This window comes from Polyodon spathula, chromosome 3 (genome assembly GCF_017654505.1).
Source record: "Polyodon spathula isolate WHYD16114869_AA chromosome 3, ASM1765450v1, whole genome shotgun sequence".
Lineage (NCBI taxonomy): Eukaryota > Metazoa > Chordata > Actinopteri > Acipenseriformes > Polyodontidae > Polyodon > Polyodon spathula.
In genome coordinates, this window is record NC_054536.1 from 85,179,174 (window position 1) to 85,198,615 (window position 19,442).

The 19,442-nt window shown below is 38.0% G+C and overlaps 1 protein-coding gene across 1 annotated transcript in view; it reads left to right on the forward strand.

Moving 5' to 3' along the window:
- Nucleotides 1–471: 471 nt before the first annotated feature.
- The window catches only part of LOC121309490 (lethal(3)malignant brain tumor-like protein 3), a 95,487-nt gene continuing 76,516 nt past the window's right edge, over nt 472–19,442 (forward strand). The window contains exons 1-2 of the mRNA XM_041242453.1: nt 472–489; nt 2,117–2,233. Of these exons, the coding sequence (XP_041098387.1) occupies nt 472–489; nt 2,117–2,233 (135 nt within the window). The remainder of the gene's footprint in view (nt 490–2,116; nt 2,234–19,442) is intronic.

Sequence of the window (19,442 nt, forward strand, 5' to 3'; positions counted from 1 at the left end):
GTAAATGGATGGCAAAGAAATCTGTGGAAGATGCTAAGGCTGCCCTTCGAATCAGAGATATTATGGGGCAAGTTCAGCATGGAAAAGGAGGTTTTGGTCTCAGTTCAGCTCCTCCTACATGGCATAAGGCAACTCGAACTCAACGGAGGAAGCTGGTAGTCAATAAGGTGCAAAAGCAGGAGGAGAGGATCAGGTGTGTAAAGGCCATTTCCCAGACCAAGCAGGGAGAATGGATGAGATGGGAGAGTGTGGAACAACGCAAAATAGGCTGGCAAGACCTATGAACAATGGAACAGAGCAGAATCAGTTTCTTCATCAGTTCAGCATATGATGTTCTCCCATCACCACAGAACCTAAACCTCTGGGTGGGTGAGAATCCCTCATGTCCTTTGTGTTCATCACCTGCAACATTAAGGCACATTTTGACAGGATGTAAGGTGGGTCTTAGCCAAGGATGGTTTACTTGGCGCCATGACCAGGCGCTGCGATGTTTGTCCTTAGCATTGGAAGACAAGCGTAACCTGCCCAATAAGTTGCCACCAGTTCCATCAAAGCATTACACACAAAATACAATATTCCTCCATCCAGGAGAGCAACCACCAAGAAAAGGTGTTAAAACCAAGCCTCGCTCAGGAGAACTGGAAGCTGCTAGAGACTGGATGATGCTGGCAGATGTTGGGCAACGGCTTATTTTTCCAACTGAGATTGTCACCACTAACCTTCGACCAGACATTGTCTTGTGGTCTAGATCAGCACGTCTTGTTCATCTGGTAACAGTGTTAACAGAGTTAACAGTGCCATGGGAAGATGCTGTGGATGAGGCGTATGAGAGGAAGAAACTTTGGTATGCTCAACTAGCTGCTGAAGTGGAAGAGCGAGGATGGAGAGTCTGAGTTTACCCAGTTTTCTTCCAGGACAACCTTGTACTTGGCTTGATTCATGCGTCCTTCACAAAGACAAATCTGCCCGATTCCAGCCTTGCTGAAGCACCCCCAGATGAGTCCAATTTTTAGCTTTGCCCAACACCTGGTTGTCTTGGTTAGACGGAGACCTGGAGAGGCCTACAAGCCACAGTGTCTCGCACCCACTGTGAAATGTGGTGGAGGATCGGTGATGATCTGGGGGTGCTTCAGCAAGGCTGGAATCGGGCAGCTTTGGCATGAATCAAGCCAAGTACAAGGTTGTCCTGGAGGAAAATGTGCTTCCTTCTGCTCTGACAATGTTCTCCAACTCTGAGGATTGTTTTTTCCAGCAGGACAATGCTCCATGCCACACAGCCAGGTCAATCAAGGTGTGGATGGAGGACCACCAGATCAAGACCCTGTCATGGCCAGCCCAATTTCCAGACCTGAACCCCATTGAAAACCTCTAGTATGTGATCAAGAGGAAGATGGATGGTCACAAGCCATCAAACAAAGCCGAGCTGCTTGAATTTTTGCGCCAGGAGTGGCATAAAGTCACCCAACATCAATGTGAAAGACTGGTGAAGAGCATGCCAAGACGCATGAAAGCTGTGCTTGAAAATCAGGGTTGTTCCACCAAATACTGATTTCTGAACTCTTCCTAAGTTAAAACATTAGTATTGTGTTGTTTAAAAATGAATCTGAACTTATTTTCTTTGCATTATTTGAGGTCTGACAACACTGCATCTTTTTTGTTATTTTGACCAGTTGTCATTTTCTGCAAATAAATGCTCTAAATGACAATATTTTTATTTGGAATTTGGGAGAAATGTTGTCAGTAGTTTATAGAATAAAACAAAAATGTTCATTTTACCCAAACACATACCTATAAATAGTAAAACCAGAGAAACTGATAATTTTGCAGTGGTCTCTTAATTTTTTCCAGAGCTGTATATATATTTTAAGTTATATTTCAAAGCCTCTTACAGCTGTTTTTTTCCTTCGATATGTTGATGTTTTCGACCTTCATGTTTTGACTTGTTTACTGTGTGTTCTCCTGTGGTACACTTCATTAAAATTGAATTGTGTTATTTTAGGTAACCAAAACAAATTTTATTTTATTAATTAATTTGTTTTAGGGCTTCTTTTACCTATATCACGACGCCACTTTCAAATTTACTCTTTGCTCTTGTTTTTTTCTCACACCTGTTCAGTTAGAAGTTGTATTCACCTCTGCTTCCAGTAGAGGGCTGCGTCAGAGCATGCGCATGCTTGATATTCCTGTTTGGTCCTGCTGTCAGAAGATTGAGGGGCTAGCTGGCTGCTTGTGGGTAAGACATTAATAACATAACATAAACAGAGGGAATGGTTGTGCCTATTAATAAGGGGGAGAAAGTTAAAAAAAAACACGCGAGAAAATCAACAGTTACCGGAGACTGGTTAAAAGCCATAGTTACATGAGGTTTCATGGCTCTTTCCAACTGCGCTCAAATCGGGTTTGAAATAATATCTTAGGTTTTCTTGTTTGCCTAATATAATAAGGTACAGACATGTTTTGCCCTCTTGTGCTACTCATCATATTTTTTTTTTTTTTATGGAAAGACGATACTGTTTTAAAAGTGTATGTTTTGAAGCCCTTTAATGTTTAAATGGACAGGGAAGCCTAAAGTGAAACTATTGTTTTTCTCGGAAATGTTTCCTTTCTATTTTGTCATTATGCAACATTTTTGATACAGTACAACTCTTCCTGAAACTCACTAAAATTGCATTTGTTTTCCCAAACATACTGTTGTACAGAGAATGTTCATGTAATGTGACTTGACCCTAGAGGGGGGGGGGGGGGTATTTTGTGGTATGTTTTTTCGGTAGTCGAGTTGTGTCACTTTCCTCTTGCAGTTTTATTATAATTTGTTTCTTGTACTTTGGTTTTAAATACATCCGCCATCTTGACTGTATACATGATTTTCTTTCTTTAAAATATGTTTCTGACAGGAGGGGTACGAAAAAATGTTAAAGCACTTTTACACACATCAACCTTTTTGTTTGTTTGTTTGTTTTGCCCTCTGATTTTTTAGTTTATTGTTTACATTTTTTTTACGAATCTCAGAAATACAAATTAGGCTTCAAGACATAAGTGATTTGTTTATTGTTTACATTGCTTTATGTAAATATAAACGTTTTTTTGAAAGTTCATGTAATACATAATATTTTAGCCTTAAGGTGGGAGAAACGTTGGGACGAGTTTTAAGTGAATGACGTGTAATACTGCATCATGTCATTTGATAAACCGGTGGCGTTTTGTGCATTTTTATTAATAAATATTATTTCTTAGTAACGCATTTCCTTAAGTGGTTGGTGTTAACCTGGCACTATTACCTCGTTTTTTATAAACATTTCTTAATTACATATTTAACAATGTCATTGAGAATGGGAACTTCACGAAAATTTTCAATACGTAAATCAATCCCGCCAAACGCAAAAAATAGATTCATAAATAATTACATAAACAAATAAAAACACATTTTATGAACCTTACATATAGGGATAACTCTTGAAAATAATATAATATGTTTTTGAGAAGTTTAGGCCCACAGAAGTGTAGGTGTATTTTGGGTGTAGCTGAAAAAAAAAAAAAAAAAAAAAAAAAAAAAAATCCCAAATTGAAACAGGAGGTTTTACCAGCTCATCTGTACTGCACAGTTGACTAACTGTAATGAAACTTTAAGAGAACTTGACATTTTTAGATATATTCAGTAAACTCTGGATGGCATTTATCCATGATGTGTTAATCAAAGCTGTCTGACATCTGTAATTGCATAACTTATTTTTTCTATGTTAAAATTCTATGTTTCAAAGCTGAATACCAGAAAGAAGTTGCAGGAACAAAATGTATAGATTTCAAAGGAACTCCCATAATTTCAACATGTATTCATTCAGTATCATTTCTATAGCTGTTTTATGTATTGTATTGTACTTGACTGTTTGTCCTGAAATAATTTGGCATTGTCCTGCACATTTTCTGCCATGATCCCAGTGGTGTTCTTTCTAATACCTACAACCCATATAGCTAAGCCTAGTGTAACTCTTGTACAAAGGCTTTCTTATTGTGTTTCTGACATGTGTTGACTCTTGTTGATATATGGAGTTTTTACACAGCTGCTAAAGTGATTCTCAATTAATAGGATTTGCTCTTTTTGATTAAACAAATTACATTTCTGACCTGTCAGTGTAATTATGTTGATCCGAAGGTTTCAGATTTTGGAGCCAGGAGGGTTTTTTGTAATCTTTTGACTGACGTATAAGTAATGGTGCTAATCAGTATTGAAATTGGAAATACCTGCTTTTTTATGTATTAAAAGTTACATTTTTGTCTTGACATTTTTCACAATACTTGATAAAATGGTTACACTGTTTTCTAATGTTATTGTAATGAACATGAGCTGAATGCAACATTAGATTTTTTTTTTTTTCTCAAATCATGAGAAATGTATTCCCAAGTTGATTTATGGCCCATTATGTCTGATTAAAAATGTCACACAGGATGCAGCAGAGATAACGTAATGCATTTCTTGTGAAAACTGCAGGACGTTTTGTAACACTTTAAGCTATACATGTTGCAGGCTGACCAAAAATAATTTGTACCTGTATTAATCCAAGTTTCCCCTGAGTCTTGTTACAACCATCACAACCTAAAGTATTTGAATTGCATATATAATTCCGAGATATGTTTTAATACTTCTAGATCTGTTTTCTGTAGGTCAGTTTTTGGCTTGTAGTGGATCAATTCAACACAGCACTGGTTCCAAGCTCTCACTTAATTTATATCATTCCCTCCAGCAAATATTGAATGAAAGAAATCATTGAATTTAGCAGCAATTCTAAGGTTGTTTGACTATAGTAACGTTGGCTTTTGGTTTGAAAACATTTTCTACAGCAACATTTGTATACAATTTATACTGTTTTCATTGTATGGGTCCCATTTCATGTTAAGGTAATTTTGTGGGGCTGGAGTGGCAGCGATGACTATTAGTGCTCATTAAGGCACAGGATGACAGGTCTGGAGAGCGGAAAGCCACCATGCCCAGGTCACTTATAGTGCAACTAGAGAGAACTTTTCTTTCACTGTGTCAGTAGGCCTGCCCTGCACCTGGATATGGTACCATGAAATAACCTGTTCACATTTAAAAACAATGAGACAAAATGCACTGACTGTTTCTGAAGCGCAGTCTTAACTGTTATCTGGAAGGAATCTGTTAGTTAAAAAAAGGTATCGGCAGACCAGAATGTAAATTTACAGGTTCCGGTATTCAACTAATTCTATGTTTTCCAATCCAGCCACACCATGATACAGGCATGTACAAGTAGATATTCAGTAGGTCGTTGTCCACTGTCAAATTAGTGTTGCTGCCAGTTTCATCTGAAGTCTTCAACCCAATCTGTATAACAATGTATAGTATGGTATATGTTTATCAGTATGAAGAGTATGCTGTCAGTAACATACAGAAAAGTAGTTGGCCTAGAAATGAGCCTTTGTGTTAAATCTGCAATGTTTTCTGTGTCCTGATTGGGTAACACAAAGTGACATTGACTTCTACCCAGTCTAAACCACTCAGAAATGCAGTAAAATATATGTCTTACCGCACACCCTGGAGTGGGTTATTGCACATGTAAAATAGCTATATGCTTATTTTATAAAAATAAAATAAAATAAAAAACAATATGTTTTAAACTTTAAATTAGGTTTTATTGAATTTATTCTTCTGCCAGTGCAAAATACTTCCTATACGTTGTCTTTAGAAGCTGCAGATTTGCCGGAAAAACATATCTAAGTAAATTTGTCATTTATTTTGTTATTTAAGGTTATAAATTTGCATATTGAATGTATTATTTTCATATAGAGGAAAACTACAAAAAATAATATAACTGCTTATTTATATGATTTACACACTTTGGTAAATAAAGTTGACGTTTGAAATTACTGTTTCCCTAGTACAATAATCACATTCTACACCTTGAAGTTGTATTCTTCCATCTCTCCTCAACACTAGTTTAACTCCTCCAGTCTCCCAGATGGCCAGTGAGAATGTCATGCAGAATGTCACTCATATCAATCAACCTGAACACAACTGCTCTTTGCATTATAATACATATTGATGTCTGCAAGAACAATAATATAGTTAACTTTTTATACCATATTCTTGAAAATAGGAAGCTAAATGTATTACATTTTTTCGGCCATGGAATCATCTCCATGGACAAAGAGATAGCAATTCCGAGATTTCTATGAGATTTTAATGAAAATAAATCTGAAGAAATTGATTATAATTTTGCACTGAGTGTGTGTGAGATTGACAACTGCTTGCGCTTATCATCTAATCAAATATGGCATCTTAAAAGTAAGCAACTTTTCAATCAAGTTATGTAAGTAACCAGAGCTAAGTTTTTTGCTTTGCAGTTTCTTGATGGATTGACATAGTGTAGAATCGAACATAGACCTTGGCAGCTACCCAAGGACTACTCGGGGGAACCATGCATAGCCAGTGGCAGGTGCAAAGCGGTTAATGGTGGGATTTGCTTTAAGTTATCTATCAAAGCTTTAGTATACTGAACATGTCTTGTGTGTTATAGCCCATGGGTAACAAAATAATGTACACTGTCTGGAGTAAAAGTTTAAAAAGAAGATTTAAGAACATGTTAGGTAATTCTAATCTTTAGATAGACTTTATTGAAATGTTCATGAACAGTGTACATTTTCATTGTCATTGTACTCTTTTTAACATAATTCCTTTTTGTATAATAAAATAGTAAGCAAATTACACAGTGCGCTGTCTTAAACTGACAACTGGCTGTTCAGTGAAACTCACTGTATTTGTGCTACTGCGTCAGGTTGTAATGTTTTCTTTTGAGGTAATGTTTTAAAACTTTTCTGAGATTAGCACATCTTTTTACTAGGGCTTTATGAACTACGAACCAGAGAAATTATTGATTCTACGTAATGTTTTGTAATGTGAGTAGTTGTACCCTATATTTACCTAATACAAATACAATAATGTATGGGACATGATGTACTATCACACAGTAATATATGCCTCAAGTTAGTTTTGGGCAGTAATGCTTGAGTGGCACAGCCACAACAATATATCATTGTGTTATTATATTGTAGCAGGCTGCCTACTGCAGTACTGTGCGTCATTACAAAAGAAAGGACTGATAAAAATAAATGCAAATCAAAAGTCTGACAACAGGGATTAAGTTAAAAAAAGACTTGAATGCAGGAAATTTGCTTACTTCATCGAACCAAACTTGGAGCATTAATTTTTAAATAAAAGATTTTGTTAGATTAAAAAAAAAAAAGTCACCGGTAACCCTTGGCGTCTAGTCTCAAAGAGGACATCTGTAAGGCTTTAAAAAAGAGATATGTTGGCTTAGAGTTGATAATGTATTAATGTATCTGTGGCTCTACATTTGTAGATTTCTGTTAGTGTTTAACAGACCGTTTGTGTGGAAGCTGTTATCTAAATATGGCATACAGCTGCAACTTCCAATATGGTTACAGAGCTGTATCAACCCAAATGAAAAACTGAATAACAGGGTTGTGGTACTGTGAACAGGGATAAGGCTGTATCTTGTGTCACAGTTGGTTTTCTGTATGGACATTAGCTGAATAATGATGTACATACTGTAATACAGGCTTGAGGGAGTATCGTGATTTTGTACTATGGCTACAGGTGAGATTAGGAGATTGTATTTGCATCTGTTTCAAAAATAGAATAGCAGTGGGGCAGCATTGGGCCCCTAAACTTGACCAAAGCCGAACTATCATCAATAAATCAGTGACATGCTTGTGAAAAGAAGCTAACGTTCGAAAACAAGCTTTTTTCTGACTTTAAGCTAAAAGGTCTTTGGTATAACCTTGGTTATAGTTCTGTCACATCCGGTACATCAGAAGAATGCTATATAAGATCAGGAATGGCACTGTCTTAAAGCCCTGTATTCATGGAACATCAAAAATTGGTGACTTCAGTGCTTTGGACAGTTTTCAAGGAAGGGTGATACCAGGATGCCCGAACAAGTTAATATCTGCTTTTTCCAGTCTCAAGGCAAATTAAGTTATTGATGGAAAGATGTGGAACCTGCAGGGATCCCTTTTAGCAAATTAATCCTACTGACTGCAACATTTCTTTTCCTGAAAAGATTTTTACATTCAACTCTGCCTCGAATAAATACTTATGCCTAACAAATCTAAATACAGTGCTAGATGGTTAGACCAGTATATCAGTTACTGAATTCTTTTTTTTAAATTGACATATAAAATCTGTAGAAAGAAAGTGTTATTTCAGGCTAATAGTACTGTATATAATGAATTTTATATGCACCGTGAACATATTTTTTTTTTCCATTGAGGTTAAAAAAAAAAAAAAAGAATTGATCATTTATAATGAACTCCTTCGATAAGAAGTCAAGCCTTTATCTCAATAAAAATATGATTTAGAAAAAGAACCACAGTGCAATAAAATACTGTATATACTGCATGTCGAATTTAACATCCCTTTTTTGTCAGTAATTCAAATCAAAGTAAAGCATGATTTGCACTAAATGTGCCTAATTAAGCTAATAATATGTTTGAAATGCTGTGCTATCTTACTGAAAGCCACATGTGCTACAACAGAACAAGGCCAGATATATAGTACAAACTGGATCTCAAAGGATTACATTGTCATTTTCATGGAACTGCAGATTTAGTGGTATTTTAGGTTTATTTGAATGCCGTTGTCATGGTGACAGTGATCAGCAGGGTTCTTGTTTGGTATAACAGTAACACATTTGAACAGTTTGTATTGGTTTATTTAATCATTTAATTATGTGATATACCTCTTGAGATAAATAGTTCTCATTTAAATTTTCTGAACATCGACTTATGAAACAAGTTAGCACAATGTGAATAATACATTAAACAAATGACACAGACTTGCATTAGAAATGGATTGGAATGAATGTGCACAGCCTGATGCGCAGATTGTGTAAAGAGCTTGTATCGTTCATTTTTTAAAATTAACTGTACATCAACTGTGGTTGATAAAAATAAGACAAGCATCTTTTGTGTAATACATATGATACTGTGATCTTGTCAGACCCGGGGTCAATTACAATTGTAATTTGTAATTAATTGGAATTACAATGTAATTGAACTTTAGCCCACCTGCTTAATTGACTCTATCATATAATTGATCAATTACAGTTCAATTACGCATTTATTTGTTACTAATTTTCATAATTTGATAAACACATGATCCACTGCATAGTACGATAATTTTGCTGAATGACAATTACAGCAGCATTGTTAACTTGGTAGTAGAAGCAGCTTAAGTGAATCAGTGCATTTAGCAAAAAACAAAGGAATAACTGAGTTTTATTGAATGTATCCTTGTTGATCATTGACAAACAGTCCACATTAATTACACTTAAACAGCTAATTGTGAGCTCGTCAGCTTTGGCTAAAAGTTTTGTATCGTGTAGAATTTTAGGATTGAGACATACCATTCATTAATTAATTAATTAATTAATTTAGATCTTTTAATTAACATCATGTTATCAAAGAAACTACAAAATTATATCGCAAAAGTGATACTACAAAATTATATCGCAAACGTCTACTGGAAGCCATAATAGTCCATTGTTAAATTTCGAAATGTCTAATTTTTAAATTTTTGTCAATTTTTCACTAAGTATATGGAAAATTACAATGCGGTATGAAATTCAATATGTTAACTTATCATTGTTCGGCAGGTATCCGTAGACTTTTTGAAGCAAAATGAATTAATTCTAAAAGGTAATGCAAAACTTTTATCCATAGCTTTGTATAAGGACACACCATGTTGTGATTTATATTTAGGGCCTTGTATTTTTCACTGTTTTTTTTTTTTTTTTAAACCTGTGATTTAGTCCTACAGCCACACGATGTCGATATAGCCTCCACAGTAAGCCACGTAATGAGCAATCATTAAACAATCATCCCATTACGTTGTTATCATTTTATCATCCCATTACTACAAAGTATGTATTAGCAGATTAATAAACAGAATGCTGTAGATGGCAACTGATATTTATTTAACCCTTTCATCCCTATGAATTTTAAAGTGACGGGATTTTAAAAATAAGTTTTGTCAGTATTATTTCAGGGGAACTCAAATGTAAATACACTATTTGTAGGTTTTAATTTTTTAATTTACCAGAACACTTTTACCCAAATCATTTTGTAAAAAAACGAATTATATTTTCTTGATATCTGGATCTCACCGGGCACAAATACATACTTGCCAACATTTGCAAACTGTTCAGCGGGACTCTCTTCTCCCGGGGGGGAGTCATACACTATTATCATATAATATTATCATATAATAGATGCATCCCCCCAACTCAGCACGACACGGCCATCATGACAGTAAAAACAGACATAATGAAGTGTTCTTACCATTGTATAAGTTAGTGATCAGTTCTTGTGCATTATATATTTTAGCCTTTCTTTCTAAACTTTGATCAAAGAAATTCCACTAATGTTGCCTTATGCATATAGTTGATGTGCCTCCATTTCAGATTTACAGTGAGGAACAAACCCTGGAATACAATCTAATGGCAGGGGTATTTTAGCCAACCTATAAACATGCTGTGGGTCTAAAATCCGTATTGCCTTTAGAACAAAAAAATTTAAATAATATTACAACTTTAAGATACAGAGCCTACTGCAGCATTAATTTCATGTTCTGAACCCCGCACTTAATCATCGCTGTCTAGGCCCGACCCTGATTATAATTGACCCCTGGTCTGGTTCTTGCCTACTTTTAAAAGCATCCAGATTTTATTGAATTAGTCATTATTTGTCCTTGAACCTGAGAGGGCTTTGTTTTATATTCAACTATGGGTATATGTTACGGGTACATGATAATGATAGCCCAACGGTAATATTTAGCGCATGGGTAAAGGTTGCTTTTCTTATACGGCTCCCTCAGAAAAAAAAAAAAAGAAAGCTTTTTGTAAGGTCTAAGTACATTTGAAGGAAAGTATTGAAAAATAGGTTTTGAGCTAGACCTCTGTTAGAAGGTGGTGACACAGGGGGGCTTGAAAACAGAACAAAAAAATACAAATTGAGCTTTTAAACCATCAGTGCCTATGAATGTATAAGAGGGATGAATGTTTTATTCATAGCTTTTTTGTCAGTAAATTGTCTTATTTTTATATGGTCTGTTTTTGCTGGAAATGAAACTGTGAAAGTGAGAAAAACAAATGCAACACAAGTTGATTAAACGGTAATACATTCTGAAGATGTACAAGGCTGTCACTGAGCACTTCAAACTCAATCATATCTATTGCAGTTAATACTTCACAGATTGCTAACTCTACCCTATGATTGCTGTTACATGACTTCATATCATAACTGTAAGACTTGTCCTAAATCTGTTAACTTAACCTTTGGAAAAGATACTCTACCTAGACAGCATGACAGATAAGTGTATCCATCTGTTGTATGTGTTTTTTGTTTCAGTTAAATGTGACCTAATGGAATTCAATAGTTTTTAAGATAGTCCCACCTTAATAAGACTCCTTACAACACAGTTGGGAGTGTACTGGCAGACTGTAATAGCCTGCAAAGCTTGGTACATGCAACTAAAGACAGTCAAACAGACGAATAAAGAGCCTTAATATTCTGTAACCAAATATTGTTATTCAAAAGCCTATGCTAAAGATAGTCCTTAGTAAGTGGTTCTGTAGAAATTGTGTGATGTCCCTGGCGCTGTAGCACCTCTGGGTGTTTGTTGCATTGTGGCATAATGGCACGGGTCAGGTGAGTTATGAAGAACTAAATGTGACAATTAGAGTGTGACTGTTGAAATTCTTCACTACCCTTCAATCTTTACTACAACTTTGATTGGTTAGGCGTCACACGTTTACTGTAACATTTCCCTTAGATGGAGCCACCACTCAATTCAGAAAAGAAGTGTCAACAAAACACCATTCGGATCAAATGCAAACATTAAAAACAAAAAATCCTGCATGAAAAGTCAAAGTTAAACTATATCAGTGTTGATCAAGCAAACAGAAGCACTGAAATTAGGAAACTGAAGGTACATTAAAACAATGTAAGGGTGCAATTGAGGTCTACTGTAGAGATGTACACCTTTATAGTGTTAACAAACATAGTAAGCCCACAAATCAGTGAAATGAATTTGATTCACTGTTATATTAAACACTAGCATTATTTCCGGAGTAGGATGTAAAATATTTTCAGCAGTAGAAATATAAGGAATATAATATTTTGTTTGAAATGACCTCACTTAAAACTTAAAGGTATTTATAGTTTCCCCATTAATTCATTTTAATTCCATTCACAGATTTTGCACAATGCATTGTATATATTTTTTTTCTTTCCCTTTTCTGGTGAATGACTTTGGGGCCATAGAGACGGACTGCTTACACTAAGTGAAAAATGAGATTGCAGTAGAAACCGGGCTTATGAGGCCTTTCTGCAACACATAGGTTGCTGTAGAGCCATAGAAACCAAAGGTAAGACATTTAATTGCACTTCCCAGCGACAGCGAGTGGAAGCGATAGTGAGTGGGAGAAGTACAGGCGTGGAAAAGTACAGAGCAGTTTAGAAGCAGTAAGGAGAAATTGCATCTTTAAATGCTTTAATCAGAAAACACAGGACATTGGGGAAACACAGCAGCAGCTCAAAGTCAAACAGCTGCGTGTGTTTTTCTGATAACAAACAAGCTGAAACTCGGAGCAACTGATTCAAATTCAGCGCCGTTCTGAGACACGGGCGAGGGGAGGAGCCAACAGCACAGAAGAACAACGCAGTTAAACGAGGCAGCGAGTGGAAGTAACAGCGAGTAGGAGAAGTACAGACGTGGAAAAGTACAGAGCAGGTTAGAAGCAGTTTGAAAGCAGGTTGACGGCTGCAGAAGAAACTAAACTTAAAAAAAAAAAAAAAAAAAAAACTCAATATGGTCTTCAAGCCAGTAATCTGTGACACCTGCTTGATGTGGGAAATCCGAGAAAACCCAGCGGAGCTAAACCAAGTGTGCGTAAAGTGCCGCGCGATCGAGGATTTGCATAAACTAGTAAGTATGCTAGAAATGGAGCTGGAAGAAGTGAGACAGCAACAGGATCTTGAGGAACTGGCACACCCACAATTCATGGAAGTCTGCATCACCCCTAACAGACTGAAAGCCACCAGGGAGATTTGAGTCACTTCAGAATTTTGATGAGCAGAACCAACAACAAGAGAACGAAAGGAACAACATCCAGGACCCTATTGACAGTGGTAACCAGACAGCAAAAAGAAGGGAGGTCATGATTGTTGGGGACTCCATATTGAGAAACACAGCAAGTTCAATTCGCAGTTTGGACCCCTTTACTACAACAGTGAGCTGCCTTCTGGGAGCCTCGGTCAAGCACATCACTGAGAACGTGGACAGGCTCCTAGAACGAACAGGAGACGATCCGGTAGTAGTCGTCCACATCGGTACAAACAACATTGGAAGAGACAGACCAAAATCCCTGCAAAACAAATTCAGAGGGCTAGGAAGGAAATTAAAAGAGAAAACCAAAACTGTGGTATTTTCTGGTATACTACTGGCACCTTGCAAAGGACCATATGGACAGCTGGAAATAATTAATCTAAACGCATGGCTGAAGACGTGGTGCACACGGGAAGGCTTCACCTATCTTGACCATTGGATCACATTCTACAACGAGGACTATCTGTATAGACGGGACGGACTGCACTTAAATAACAAGGGATCCAGTCTACTTGGAGAAAAAATCCTCGAGCAGGTTCAGAAGCATTTAAACTAGAAAGGAAGGGGGGAGAAATCAACAAAAAAACAGAAGGGAGACTACATCAAAACAAGAACAACAACTCAGGTAAGACAACCATTAAATGTATTTATCTAAATGCTAGAAGTATCAGAAACAAAATTCTAGAACTTGAAGCTACTGCATTAACAAGTAACTATGATGTGATAGGTGTTACAGAAACTTGGTTGTCTGAGAGTGATGGGGACGAATATAATATTTGTGGGTACACACGGTATAGGAAAGACAGGCAGGACAGAAGAGGAAGAGGGATAGCGCTATAAATAAGAAACAGTCTTGAAGCCCAGGTGTTAAACCTGGACAAAGAAAATAAAGCTGAATCAATGTGGGTCAGAATAACGGACAAAAATTCAAAGGGCATAATAATAGGAGCATGCTATAGACCGCCAGATTCAGATGGTGAGCAAAATAATCTGTTATACAATGACATTAGAAATGCGTGTAGCAAAGGAGAAGCCATACTAATGGGGGATTTCAACTTCCCCCATATAAAATGGGAAAACCCGGTGGGTAGCACGAAGGACGAAATTGAAATGGTGGAAATGACAAATGACTGCTTCCTAACACAATTTGTCAAGGCACCGACTAGAGGGGAGGCATGCCTTGATTTAGTCTTTTCAAATAACGAAGACAGAATAACTAAAACGGAGGTTAGAGAACCACAGGCAAACTCAGACCACAACATTGTCTCATTTGCAGTGTTTTTTAAAACCCCAAAAGTAATGACTAAAGCTAAGGTTTACAATTTTAGAAAAGCAAACTATGAAGGTATGAAACAGAGACTAACAGAAGTAGACTGGAGTAAAATAGAGAAAACACCCACAGAAGAAGGATGGTTGTTCTTCAAAAATGTAGTACTAGAGGCGCAAAACAATTACATCCCTAAAGTAGACAAATCTAAATGTAAAACTAAATTGCCAAAATGGTTTAATAGATCATTAAAAAAGGCACTTTATAGAGCATTAAAAAAGGACCAAAAAGAAAGTACGCAGAAAGAGTACACGGAACTGCAAATGCAAGTCAAAAAGGAAGCTAGAAAGGCCAAGAGAGAAATAGAAATGAACATTGCTAAGGGGCTGAAACCAATTCCAAAATGTTTTTCCAATATTACAACAGCAAGAGAACATTCAAAGAGGAGATTAAATGTTTAAGAGATACAAATGGCAAAATCGTAGATGAAGAAAAAAAAATAGCAAATATATTAAATGATTACTTTTCACAAGTTTTTACAAAGGAAGATACGGACAACATGCCCCACATGTCATCCAGTTTTAAATAAATTTAGCATAACTGAGGCAGAAGTGTTAAAGGGACTAGGAGCTCATAAAATAAACAAATCCCCTGGGCCGGATGAGATCCTCCCAGTAGTACTCAAAGAAATGAAAGAAGTAATTTACAAACCGCTAACCAAGATCATGCAGCAGTCTCTTGACACAGGGGTGGTACCGACAGACTGGAAAATTGCAAACGTAATATCGATCCACAAAAAGGGAAACAAAACTGAACCAGGTAACTACAGACCAGTAAGCCTGACTTCTATTATATGCAAACTTATGGAAACTATAATAAGATCCAAAATGGAAAATTACCTATATGGTAACAGGGTCCTGGGAGACAGTCAACATGGTTTTAGGAAAGGGAGATCGTGTCTAACTAACTTGCTTGATTTTTCTGAGGATGCAACATCGATAATGGATAATTGTAAAGCATATGACATGGTTTATTTAGATTTCCAGAAAGCTTTTGACAAAGTCCTGCACAAAAGATTAATTCTCAAACTGAACGCAGTTGGGATTCAAGGAAACACATGTACATGGATTAGGGAGTGGTTAACATGTAGAAAACAGAAAGTACTGATTAGAGGAAAAACCTCAGAATGGAGTGTGGTAACCAGTGGTGTACCACATGGATCAGTATTAGGTCCTCTGCTATTCCTAATCTACATTAATGATTTAGATTCTGGTATAGTAAGCAAACTTGTTAAATTTGCAGATGACACAAAAGTAGGAGGAGTGGCAAACACTGTTGCAGCAGCAAAGGTCATTCAAAATGATCTAGACAAGATTCAGAACTGGGCAGACACATGGCAAATTACATTTAATAGAGAAAAGTGTAAGGTACTGCACGCAGGAAATAAAAATGTACATTATAAATATCATATGGGAGATACTGAAATTGGAGAAGGAATCTATGAAAAAGACCTAGGAGTTTTTGTTGACTCAGAAATGTCTTCATCTAGACAATGTGGGGAAGCTATAAAAAAGGCTAACAAGATGCTCGGATACATTGTGAAAAGTGTTGAATTTAAATCAAGGGAAGTACTGTTAAAACTGTACAATGCACTAGTAAGACCACATCTTGAATATTATGTGCAGTTCTGGTCACCTCGCTATAAAAAAGATATTGCTGCTCTAGAAAGAGTGCAAAGAAGAGCGACCAGAATTATTCCGGGTTTAAAAGGCATGTCATATGCAGACAGGCTAAAAGAACTGAATCTGTTCAGTCTTGAACAAAGAAGACTACATGGCGACCTAATTCAAGCATTCAAAATTTTAAAAGGTATTGACAGTGTCGACCCAAGGGACTTTTTCAGCCTGAAAAAAGAAACAAGGACCAGGGGTTACAAATGGAGATTAGACAAAGGGGCATTCAGAACAGAAAATAGGAGGCACTTTTTTACACAGAGAATTGTGAGGGTCTGGAATCAACTCCCCAGTAACGCTGTTGAAGCTGACACCCTGGGATCCTTCAAGAAACTGCTTGATGAGATTCTGGGATCAATAAGCTACTAACAACCAAATGAGCAAGATGGGCCGAATGGCCTCCTCTTGTTTGTAAACTTTCTTATGTTCGCTAATAAAAGAAGGGCTTGGAAAAAATCTATTAAATAGGTGGCAACCCTTTTAAAGGAAAATACACAGTTTGATGTGAGTTTGTATATATATATATATATATATATATATATATATATATATATATATATATATATATATATATATATATATATATAGAGAGAGAGAGAGAGAGAGAGATAGATAGATATATACACATATACATATACAGCTCTGGAATAAATTAAGAGACCATTGCAAAATTATCCGTTTCTCTGGTTTTACTATTTATAGGTATGTGTTTGGGTAAAATGAACATTTTTGTTTTACTCTATAAACTACTGACAACATTTCTCCCAAATTCCAAATAAAAATATTGTCATTTAGAGCATTTATTTGCAGAAAATAACAACTGGTCAAAATAACAAAAAAAGATGCAGTGTTGTCAGTCCTCGAATAATGCAAAGAAAATAAGTTCATATTCATTTTTAAACAACACAATACTAATGTTTTAACTTAGGAAGAGTTCAGAAATCAATATTTGGTGGAATAACCCTGATTTTCAAGCACAGCTTTCATGCGTCTTGGCATGCTCTCCACCAGTCTTTCACATTGATGTTGGGTGACTTTATGCCACTCCTGGCGCAAAAATTCAAGCAGCTCGGCTTTGTTTGAAAGCTTGTGACCATCCATCTTCCCCTTGATCACATTCCAGAGGTATTCAATGGGGTTCAAAAAGTCCAACCTGGAAGTCTTGATCTGGTGGTCCTCCATCCGCACCTTGATTGACCTGGCTGTGTGGCATGGAGCATTGTCCTGCTGGAAAAAACAATCCTCAGAGTTGGGGAACATTGTCAGAGCAGAAGGAAGCAAGTTTTCTTCCAGGACAACCTTGTGTTAATTGTTATTACATTCTTCTGAAGATAGGTAAAAACTATGTATTGTGGTTGCTAATAGAGTACACATCGCATTGCTCACTGCTCCTGTCATTATATTTCTATTATAATTGGCACTGTAGATTTGCACATCCAAATGAGTAAAATGCAGACATGTAACATGGCAATGCAAGTACTCATTTCCACTGAACTGTGCCATCAGGTTGTCATATTGGTTTTATCTTGACGAATACAAAATACATCTAACAAAGTGCCCGCCCCTGTGTATATTATCTGTTATGTGTTGCGTGTGGTGTGTTTAAATGTTGGTGTATAACATTGGTAACGGGATATAAACGGGTCTGTGTAACACAAGTGTTAAAAAAATGTATATTTGTATTTAGGCACGAGGATTGCACAGCACTTCACGTGCAAGTAAAATGTAATATGTGAGCACGGGGAATTGCACTTTATTAATTCACGTGCTGGGATTCAAGTGAATAATTAATTGGTAATTGAATCCCAGCACAACAGTATATATAGATGCACGTTGTCACATACTGGGGTTGGGTGTTCGGTGAGCGGAGAACGGGATTGGAGACGGAGGAAATAAACAGTAGTAGTATAATAAGAGGAGAAAGTATCCGCTCACCGTGTTTGTCAGTGTCTGTCCGTGCACCGTTTCGTTAAGTTTAGTCTGTTTTCGTTTGTCTATTTATTTTGGCGTAGAGTGCCGTGTCCTGTGTTTTTCGTGTTTGTGTAAACCTTTTATTTGGTATTAAACCGGCGCCAACAGGCGTCTTCATCATTTCATTTCATCCGTCCTGTGTTTTGTGTATTTCATTCCTTTTCCTGGTTCTGACGCCGCCCACTTCGGCCGTCTCTGTGACACGTGGTGTCCTGCGTGGGATTTAACAGCGCCTCCAAGCGTCAGACCAGGAGAGGTTTTTTTTTTGTGTGGGAGAAAAAAAAAAAAAAAAAGGGGGCGTCTTTGGATTACAAAAAAAAAAAAAAAGAAAGAAATGGGGAGAAGCAGGAAAGAGGATAAAGAGGTGAGGGACAGGGAGGAGGAGTGCCGCCTAAGGGCCAGACATCCCCGGCGATGTAACCAGTCCTTGCCGGGGTGCCTCCTCTGCAACCAGGACCATCTCTTTGCCAATTGTCCCTTCCGCTGCCCCTACCAGGAAGGAGAGGAGGAACTGCCGCAGGAGAGGAAGGTGAGGTGGTGGCAGAGAAGGGGAAAGGGGAAGAGGAAGGCAGAGGTCCCACCGCTGTCTCCACAGCCGCACCAGTCCCCTGCAAGTGAGGGAGAGCCGCACCAGTCCCCTGTATCAAGGGGAGACTACACACCGCTCCCACCTCCACCACCAGGAGACTACACGCCGCTCCTACCTCCATGGGCAGGAGCAGAGCAGCAGGAGCTGCCTCTGCCTCCGCCACCTCCACCGGCAGGAGCAGAGCAGCAGGAGCTGCCTCTGCCTCCGCCACCTCCACCGGCAGGGGGAGAGCAGCAGGAGCTGCCTCTGCCTCCGCCACCTCCACCGGCAGGGGGAGAGCAGCAGGAGCTGCCTCTGCCTCCGCCACCTCCACCGCAGGGGGAGAGCAGCAGGAGCTGCCTCTGCCTCCGCCACCTCCACCGGCAGGGGGAGAGCAGCAGGAGCTGCCTCTGCCTCCGCCACCTCCACCGGCAGGGGGAGAGCAGCAGGAGCTGCCTCTGCCTCCGCCACCTCCACCGGCAGGGGGAGAGCAGCAGGAGCTGCCTCTGCCTCCGCCACCAGCAGAGGGTGAATGCCTGCTGGGTCCCTGTCCACCAGCAGAGGGTGAATGCCTGCTGGTATCACTTCCCCCATCCATGCCTGCTGGTATCACTTCCCCCACCAGCAGAGGGTGAATGCCTGCTGGGTCCCTGTCCACCAGCAGAGGGTGAATGCCTGCTGGGTCCCTGTCCACCAGCAGAG